We start from the raw sequence: 10,792 nt of genomic DNA on the forward strand, positions 1-10,792 counted from the left end.
ATGAATTGATGGTGATCTGGTGTGGGTTGGTTTGGGTAACAATTCAATGTGAGTTCTTTTGAAATAGCTACAAGCTTTTACATAAAAAAAAATATACTAATAAATAATGTTAAGAAAAACCTATGAATTTGGGTTGTTTACAATATCGTCTTCTAATATGAGTAACCTATAACAAAATGATAAACTTCATCCTTTATAGATATATTTCAAATCCCAATAAACTTGAGAAGCTACACCGTTTTACTCAACCACATAAAAATGACCGGTGATTGATGCAATTTATCAAGTATTGAATAAGGTCTTTGCTGGCATATTCTTCGTGTGTTCTTACAGGTTCATGAAAGGAAGAGAGTGACATCCAGATTCATTATCTCAATAAATATGATTATCACATTGATCGTAAGTAACCTCAACATTTTCGATCTTAAAATATGGCCCTCCATTGGAAGAAGCGTTTTAGTAGGGGAGACATTATTATCTCATTAATTATTAGTAGTGTGGATCTTGTTAAAATGGATGCACATCATTAGGCACAAAATCCATTCATCTGATATGTGTTTTTTCAGTTTTACGACAACAAGCATCTATAATTTTCCAGCCTAAATCGTATCAAGTTCTAACACGAAATTCTGATTTGATTTTTGGGTCAAATATCACTTGCAACTTGTTCTTGAAATCAAGTGTTCTGTACGATGAGCGTTCAGGTATATTATGACACCAACACAAGTTGTAAATGGTTTACGTTTTGCACTAGAAACACAAAAGAAAGTTGGGTTCGATTTTGTAACCTAGAGTACAACATGTAACTGTTAAACATGTAATTCGTGTGATTAATGTTTGTATGTGATTCCATTATGAACAAGTATGAAGATTAGAAAGAGTTTGTGTAATGAGTCCTTATTGCCACATGCATCTCAATGTTACAATGTAACATTATGGCAAAAGCTATGAGAAGGTTACAATTAAAGATCAGGGAATGGGGGTATTTACACTTTTTCTAAACAACACAAAATTTTATGTTATAACAGTAACATAATATAAAAGCAGAAATATGACCAAAGCAAAAGAATCTTGTTTAGAAATAGAAAAAAAAAAATTAATGCCCTGTTTTATTTTATTATTAATGAATAAAAGAAAAGGATCAATATGAAACATCTATACATCTATACAGACAAATTCTAAAAATATAAGGAAGATGTTTCTGGAAATTTATCTCCTATTCACACCCACTAATCGATTACAATTTCCCCCCACTTCAGTATGAACATCAGAAACTCAAAGTGACACCAAATAGATGAAAACCATCAGATTTTGCATATGAGCATACGCAACATACAAATTGTTTAGCCTTTGCATACCCATGAACAAGTCTGCATTACCTTTTGCTCAATAAAATGCAATTTTATAAATATGTATGTGTATAATGCTTGAACAACTGCGGCGTTATGTTCGAGGATAACGTGGTTCTTCAAAGCATTAGAAGAGCTCCTCTGAATTAAACTTGTTCCATGCTTCCTATAGTCACATTAAACAAACACACTTATAAAACTATAACAAGCTCGATTCATCAAAATGTAAAATTGTTCTAATATTTAAAGATTATGTTTAAACGATACATACGTAAAAAGAAATAAACTATCAACTGTCTTTGAGCTTTATTATACATATACTGATATACAGCAGTCATGTCGACCAGATAACAATGGATATGATAAAACAAATGCGTACCTTGAGGAGGTCAAAAACCTTCTCAGCGACATATTTTTGTTGAAGATTAGCTCCCTTTTGTTGTACTTTATCTGGATGAATACACAGAGTAGCCTTTCGATAAGCCTTTTTCACATTGGCACCAGTGATCAAATCGGTCAACGAAATAGGCTGCCAACCGCATTCAGGCCAAAGAACCTAAAAAGTCACATGTTGATTGCTTGATTATCGAGTGTCACATGTAGCTCATCATGCAATCATATAGTTGTAACAATCATAACTGATATATTAAGTCATTAACTATTTCAGACTGACCTGCCTATTCTAACCCATATAGAGAATTACCCATTTGAACTGTTACCCAATCCACGCATCCACCCAACCCATTTTGCCACTTATACTTGGTAGACAACATGTCACATATGCAATCAATCATTGTACAGTTGTAAGGTTCATTTATTATGTCGAACACATGACACTACTACAAATTGTGATCTGTTTAAGTGTCAAGGGTTCTTAACATCATTGCACTGTAAAGGATAAAAATATGTTTGTCTTTAGGGTAATTGTTGAAAATACACTTTTTTTTTTTTGACTTCAAACAAAATACACTTTTTTTAAAAAAAATGTCTTTTTACACCATTCGGTAGACGGGATTTCCGTCTACCACCTTTATCTGTCGTCTACTACCATTTTTACAAAGTAGTCGACGGTGAGATAAAGGTGGTAGACAGAATTTACAAAGTAGTCGATCGTCTACTGCCTTGTTGTTGCTGTCTACTGCCTTGTTGTTGCTGTCTACTGCCTTATAGACACTAACAAGGGAGTAGACAACAACAACAAGGCAGTAGACAGCAACAACAAGGCAGTAGACGGTCGACTACTTTGTAAATGTCTGTCTACTGCTTTGTTCTCGCCGTCTACTAACCCTGCCAGTAGACGGGAATTCGTCTACTACCTTTATCTCACCGTCGACTACTTTGTAAAAATGGTAGTAGACGACAGATAAAGGTGGTAGACGGAAATGCCTTGTAGACACTAACAAGGGAGTAGACAACAACAATAAGGCAGTAGACAGAAACAACAAGGCAGTAGACGGTCGACTACTTTGTAAATGTCTGTCTACTGCTTTGTTCTCGCTGTCTACTAACCCTGCCAGTAGACGGGAATTCGTCTACTACCTTTATCTCACCGTCGACTACTTTGTAAAAATAGTAGTAGACGACAGATAAAGGTGGTAGACGGAAATCCCGTCTACCGAATGGTGTAAAAAGACAATTTTTTAAAAAAAAGTGTATTTTGTTTGAAGTAAAAAAAAAAAGTGTATTTTCAACAATTTCCCTTGTCTTTACTTAAGAAGGGTCTGGAACATTGGAAAAAAACATGTCAACCTTATCTGTTAAAAGGTCGACTAGAACATGTGAAACAGGTTATCAACTAATTACTAACTAGAGAAACAACAACAACAACAACAACAACAACAACAACAACAAAACCCAATACCACATGAGTGGTGTATGGGGGAGGTGATATGTAGACAATCCTTCCCCTATCCGAGAATAAAGACAAGTCATTTCTCCACCCAGAGTGAAACACTCTCAAAAGTAGAGAAAGTCATCCCTCTCTTTATTCAACGGATAAAGAGATTGCTTCCGAGAGGACCTCCGGCCTTTAAGTAGGAAAAAGTTAAAAAAAAAAAAAATACTAAAACAAAAATAATAATAGACGCCATGAAAATGGTAGAATCAAATTTCCATGGGTTTTAAATCCTGCCTGGAATTTAATTTAGGCTCTAAGAGTTAGTCAAGTCGCCAATAAATCGACGATTGCTGTCGACTCAATAGAGCCGTTCAATTACTAACTAGAGAAACTAATCAAATAATTGGAAGTCACCCAAAGTGTATTTTTAATGAATAAAATTGGCAAAAATGATTAAATCTCATGTAGGATTTAAAACCCATGGAAATTTGATTTTACCATTTTCATGGCGTCCCAATTTTATTTTTATTTTTAATTTTATTTGTTTTCTTAAAAAAATTTTCCTACTTATTGGCCGGAGGTCCACTCGGAAACAATCTCTGTATCCGCCTAATAGAGAGGGGGATGACCTTCTCCACTTTTGAGAGTGTTTTCACTCTGGGTGGAGAAATGACTTGTCTTTATTATCGGATAGTGGAAAGATTGTCTACATTTCACCTCCTCCATACACTACTTATGTGGTATTGGGTTTTGTTGTTGTTGTTGTTGATCTGTGAAATCATTTTTAAAGTAATAACATACTTTTGTAATCAAGTTGATGCATTAATAGTTTACGCGAGCAATAGGTCAACACAACAAATTGTTTCGACATGTTACCCAAGTACCCAACACATCTACTGCCCATGTTTTCACCTCTATTCGATATTATTGACTAAGCTAACGACCGTTACGGGGTCCCACTGCCACCGCGTGTAATCACTATTCTTAAGTATGCCAATGACCATTCACCATTTCAGTGTCAAGTTTATTAGAGGGATTTGAAATCTTGGAATCATAAAAAAACATAAGACAGACTGAGTGGCATACATATTGTAATGTTGATAGCATCGCACGCAGATTTCCTTCCTTCCCTGCAGACCAGCGCTTGATTTCGACATCTAAAGTGTAAGAGACCCTCTGAAATTAACATACCAAGGTCAGATAAAAAACACAAGATCAGGGGACCTGTATTGAAAATATGTGGAAACTGAAAAGTAAATGAACTAACAATATACGATATTTAACCAACAAGATAGCGGCCTATACTTAAGAGATAGGTTAACTCTCTAAGGCTTCGTTCTACTTAGTAGGATGATTAATTAGTCACTTTAGTTTATATAAGCATGCCCAAAACATTCTCTAACTCTCATAGACTAATTAAAGCAGACTACCAAAACTACCATAGCCTATCTGATCAGATCCCAAGAGAACGTTATGCTTACTCTCAGAAAAAAAAAAATTATCAACCTAAAGCAAATATAAGGGCAGATTCTAATTATTTAGAGATAAAAGAGGAAATTTCCATATGACACATGTTTATATATACACAAGCATGATTCAAAAAGATGAAAGACCTATATAACTAGATATTAATTGAACAGTTGCAATCAATGAAAAAGTAATACCTATATAACTAGATAGCAATCAATGGAAAGTCATGTTTATATATAAAGCAAATGGATACATCTGGATCTTAAAACAAAGATTAAAAAAAAAAAAAGGTAGATGCCTATATGATACTCACTTGTCTTTCTTCCTGTTCCTTTTGAATCTGCATATCTCGTTGATTTTTTTCAGCAAGTGCCTTAGCCTATAAATGAAAACCTCAACAGTCGAGAGTTATCAATTATGTAAAAGAAATAACTCCAATCCTAATTATGATTTTCATACTTAAAAGAGAGTCATCGTCCAAATCACATACCGCACGCTCTTGAGTGCGTTGTTGCCTTTCCAGCCTAGCTCTCCGTCTGTCCTCGGTTTCACATTCAACATCTTGGAATTCGCCAGCTGGCGAAGGAGCTTTTGTAGTAACAAGGCATTAGTTAGTACTAAATGGGATCAAGAAGTCACAAGATAATCTAAGAAACGTTTATTTACTCTGTATAATATACCTCCAAAAATTGAGCTAAGATCATCAACAAAATTGGTCGTGGAAGATGCTTTCCTCACACTGGACGGGTCTCTAGCATTAGAAGCCCCGTGGGCCCCATCTGGTCCTTGTTTGTCCTGCGATAGTGGATCAGTTGCAGACCCCTACATAAAAATCAGACAGAGAAGATAAAAAATGATGATATTATTAAGATAGAAATGACTAGACATGAAAATTTCGTCCATTTACTCATGAATGGGTAGATTCAGGTCAGGTCAAATGCATCGTAACTCGTAAGTGGCCCAACGTGTACTATAAACGAACGAATCATATAACACAAAAAAGAGTATTTATATAATCACATTTAACAAAATTAATTGTATTGGACTATATATTTCAGATCAACCCACCCTTACCTGCTTTGACCCCATGAGTCCATGACCTAACCCACCCACCCACCCAGCATGTTTTGCCACCTCTACATGAAACTATTTTATACAGGAAACCATTTACCACTCACCGAAGATTCTCTTGCCCTAGGCACACTGTTTGGTTGGGAACTTGTGCTGAAAAAGGCATCAAGGTCATTATCATTCTTTCGTTGGTTCAATTTTGTGGCGGCAACCGCAGCAGCCCTTTCCCGAGCTTCTGCAGTGGCTCTCTCTCTTGCCTCAGCAGCTACTCTCTCTCTTGCCTCAGCAGCTGCTCTTTCTCGAGCCTCAGCAGTCACTCTTTCTACAGCAGCACGCTCTGCTCTACGCCTTGCATCTGCTTGGGCCTTTGCTACAGCAGCTTTTTCTAATGCTTCTTTTTCCCTGGCTTCTACAGCAGCCTTTTCGGCTGCAGCTCGTTCCTTGGCTTCTGCAGCAGACCTTTCTGCTCTTTCCCGAGCCTCCACAGCTGCCCTCTCACGAGCCTCAGTTTGAGCTCTCTGAACCGCAGCCCTCTCTGCCTTTAAACGAGCTTCAGTGGCTGCTCTTTCACGAGCTTCCCTGTTAGCTCTCTCTACAGCTTGTCTGGCCTTCTCCCTTTCAGCTTCTCTCATCCTCTCTCTCTCAAGCCTCCTTTCCTCTTCTCTCTCCCTTTCCCGTGTTATCTCTTCATCCATTACCCATTCATTCATATCTACCTGCGTGGGTTCTCTATTTCTAGAAGCATTACCATATTGGGAATATTTAAAAGGATCTGAAGAGGAAGAGGAATCATTATCAGATGTTCTGGTAGTTGAAGCAAATGATTCTTTTTCAGAATATCTAGCACGTCTTGGTATTGGAGGAGGGGGTCTTGAAGGTGGTGGGGCGCTAGTAATTGGTGTGAACAAAGGGATCTCTGACACAGTCAGCCATATATCATCATGACTACGCACATGCTCATCTGATTTAGGTGACGTGCCCACTGGAGAATTCGTCTCATCAAAAGATGTACGTGAATGTCTAGAAGCAGGTGGCATGTCAAAGACTGTTTGATGAGATTCGTGCCGATCATCTAAAGGCGTTTTCTGTGGTTGGCTTTCAGAGTATCCAAAAAATGATTCGTCTAATGGCTCTTTACTAACAGAACTTCTCGCACTGCTAACACCGGATCCTTCTTCCGAATGGGTCTGACCCGTTTTCCTGTTATTTGCTTCCTTTGTAGAAGCGGGTGCAGGTTTATTAGAACTGTTAAGAGAGCTTATGTCACCAAACAAATCCTCACTTGGTGACGATATTCCAGACTTTGAGCTCCTGGATTTACCAATAGGGGTTGACATAGATTCTAGAATCACAAATGGGTCTTCTACTGCATTAGATTTTTCCTTTGCTTTTCCAGTTGATGTAGGGCTTGGATCTGATCTCCATCTGTTAAACACATAATACATCACGAACCATCACATATTATCCAACTCAACTGTCAGCAATAGGTTAGGCAACAAAGATAAACATACTAGCGTACTTCCATACTTCATATATATAAAAAAATTGATCAATTACATCCTGGTTGAACAAATTAAATCAAGTTACTCGGCATAGATAATAGTTGTTGTGAAATAACTATTTTTCTGTCAAAATGAACTCCCTCAACTTATCATCTCAATTTGGCCATGTATGTTAGTTAAGACCGAATGAAAAAGGATGTGATATATATAAATGTGAGAGCATAAGTATGCAAGTAAGAAAATAGTTGTTTGAGGATGTAACTGGGGAAGCTGCATAAGTACATTGACGTGTTTATAGATGACACACATTCAACAACAACAACAACAATACCCAATTCCACTAAAGTGGAGTATGGGGAGGTTAGATGTAGACAGTCCTTTCCTCTACCCTAAAGTAAAAGGGAAGTCATTCCTCCACCCACGGATACCTATCGGTCCCCAGGTAGAGGAAGTCGTCCCTCCCTATTCTGTAGAGCAGAGAGGCTACTTCCTAGGGACCTCCGGAAAGAAAGAACCATGAATTCCGATATGTGCAGTAAAAATATACAAGTACAGTTGATAAAATAGAAACAATACCATGAATAATGTATACTCCAATACGATATGTAAAGGTAAAAAGAGCAGGTAACAATATAATGTAATATAACATAAAAGTAAAATAAGTGAGTGTCAAATATGCAAGTATAACAAGTCATGTAAGTACAATAAGTATACATAAACATGTTGGTAAAAAGCATGTAGGTATAATATGCAGTATAAAGTAGAAGGTATACAATGTAAGCATAGACAAATACGTATACTATGTTAGCATAAAAACATGTGATATGAAAGTACGTATAATTTAATTGCTATATAATGTAATACAAACATGTAACCATATAGAGCAATAAAGCATGTGAATATGCTACAATAAGTATAGATATTTTATACATCCAAAAAACATGTACAGCCAATACGAAAAGTCCAAAAAAAAAAAAAAAAAAAAAAAAAGACATAAAAGAAGTGCACACAAGCAAGTAGGCAGGGAATACACTTAAAAAGAAATTAGTCTAGCATAACAAATACTAAAACGAGTTATGTGTAGAAATAATAGTCAAGAAACCTGTACTTTTAATATACAACAACTTCCAACTTAGAGATGATTAAATCCTATTCCATATCATTACTAATGTAGAAATCGTGGCCAAACAGAAACGATAACGAATTAAACAAGTAAAGCTTGACAGCTTCGTTTATTCACGTTAATAATCAAAGATAATAACTAACTTTTCAATCCAAACAAAACCAAATATATAATACTGGAGACAAGCTAAATAATAGGAATTCAAATAATAGATAATAACAAAAGAAACAAATCCAATACTCTTATCCATGCACTCTCGTATCTTCTTTGGACCCGAAGTCAAAACCAACGAAATACATGTCCAACATTAATGGGCTCTTTGACTTTTTATTTATTTATTTTCTTTTTTAGTTTCCTTCTTGGCCCAACGCCCACCTTATTAATTAAATTAGGCCCACCTGGATCATACAGATATGCATCAATTACCCATACATAAGTTAGAGCATACACATCAGATATGACCAACTTTTCACATTAAGATTTATTAAGTTCCTAAGAGAGTTAATACTTATGCTAACAGATCCTTAGAGTGAACTCAAAAGAGAAAGGTTCGCACTTTCAAGTACTTGTTGCTATCTTCTCATGAACATTGTGACAATCAAACTCAATATGTGTTATCTGTTCATGGAATATTTGGTTCAAGACCTAAAAGATATGAATTATGCACCCTATTATGATATTATGATATATTCATGATTCATCAAACCAATTTAAGAGTCTACAGGCTCTTGTTTCTTGCTTTCCCAAGAATAAGAGTCCATACAAGACTGGCTCCTATGGGTTCATATTTGAATTCTTTCCCGCAGTGCAAATAGAGTTCAAATGTACAGTGACAATTAATAGTTAATCAGGTATGCAGAGATGTAAAAACAAGAGTGATGAGCAGATGAGTTTCTCGGTAAACATGAGTCGTAATCAAGAGGGTTTTGTGGACCCTCAGTTGATACTTCTAATCAACTATACAACCCCTATATCTGGCCGAATCACTCAACAGAAGACATAATCAAAATGGAGACTATGACAGTATAAGATAAGATTTCTATTAGATTAAAGAACTGCCTGTTCATAATTCTCAATCTATATACCAATGGAGGTATCACTGAAGCAGCTAATAAGCCTTGACACGTAACACGTATAATGCACCAGCACATCTTTCAAAACTATGCACGCATCTCGAAAAATGCTAAATAGGTTCACCTTCCAGTCACATCTATCCTTTGCACCTCAGCACATTTGACATACACATTAACTTGAGTATAAATTAACTAAGATCAGTTTAACACACATCAAACACATCTATCTCAAAGCTAAGGACAAATAACAATGCTCATTTAGTATGTTCAATGCAAACTACTTAATCAATATTCATCGAAACAAACAACTAAAATCGACACATAGCATAGGGTACTACCTGCTACTAGATGCAGGACTGCTAGTTCCAAATCCAGGAATTAAATCATCCAAGCCTCCAGGACTCTTACCACTACTCTGCCTGATCGGTTCCGCTTTCGCCGTTCGACCTAAACTCCCAAGCAAATCATCAAACTGATCACTCTGTTTCGGTATCGATGCGGAAATATCGTCAACTTCTCTCACCGAAGCAGAAGAAGGTACCTGTTTACTCTTCATCCCTGGCAATCCATCAAATATGTCGTCGTCATCATCATCATATAACGGTTTATCATAAACCGGTGAATTGTTAGAATTCGAAGCCCTAGGGTTACTTTTAGCGTCATTATTACTAGTACTACTATTAAAAATTGAATCGTAATCGAAATCAGACATCGACGGCGTTGATTTCGAGTTAACGTTTGTGTGATTTGTTGAACCGCCAAATAGGTCGTTATATACATCTTTTCCGTCAGAATTGAACGGCGAATTTGGTCGGTTGCGGCGATCTACACCGGTTGATTTCATTGGAGCGGATTTGCCTTGCGGTCGATAACCGAAATCCTTCGCTAACATGCCGAAATCGTCCATTTGATTTACCAGATTTCGAAACGGAATTGTTAAAATCTCGAATAATTTAACGGTTATCGACGGTGGTTGCTTTTCGCGGCAGAATTGCTTTTTTCACTTGTTGATTTTCAGTTCGTTGTTTTTTCGTCTGCGGGGATCTCCATTATTTTTTCTCTTGAAATATTAATGAGATTTGGGTCAATTTGCGTGTTGACCTTTATTTAATTTTGCCCTTTTTACGACAATTTCAGACATGAAACAAGTAAATTTAAATTTGAGTTAATTATACCATTAGTCCCTGTAATTTACCTAAAATTATACCGGTAGTCCTTTTCTTTTTAAACTTATACCAGTAGTCCCTATGGTTTTTAAAATGCATGGCGTTGGTCCTGAACTTTACCCTGGTTAGTCCTTTCCACTAACATCCACTAACAATCGCTAAATATTTTCGTTATATCTAATCATTTGTCATCCACATTAG

General features: G+C 36.4%; 1 protein-coding gene across 1 annotated transcript; it reads right to left on the bottom strand.

The window, feature by feature from the left end:
- Positions 1-1,097: 1,097 nt before the first annotated feature.
- On the bottom strand, positions 1,098-10,450 carry LOC139874252 (auxilin-related protein 1-like). The gene is made up of 8 exons (XM_071861706.1): positions 9,764-10,450; positions 5,835-7,152; positions 5,337-5,478; positions 5,147-5,244; positions 4,970-5,035; positions 4,273-4,362; positions 1,729-1,905; positions 1,098-1,515 (listed from the first exon to the last, which is right to left on the bottom strand). The coding sequence occupies exons 1-8, from the start codon at positions 10,330-10,332 to the stop codon at positions 1,477-1,479; spliced, it is 2,499 nt and encodes an 832-aa protein (XP_071717807.1). The 5' UTR covers positions 10,333-10,450; the 3' UTR covers positions 1,098-1,476.
- Positions 10,451-10,792: the final 342 nt, after the last annotated feature.

Source organism: Rutidosis leptorrhynchoides, chromosome 11 (genome assembly GCF_046630445.1).
Source record: "Rutidosis leptorrhynchoides isolate AG116_Rl617_1_P2 chromosome 11, CSIRO_AGI_Rlap_v1, whole genome shotgun sequence".
Lineage (NCBI taxonomy): Eukaryota > Viridiplantae > Streptophyta > Magnoliopsida > Asterales > Asteraceae > Rutidosis > Rutidosis leptorrhynchoides.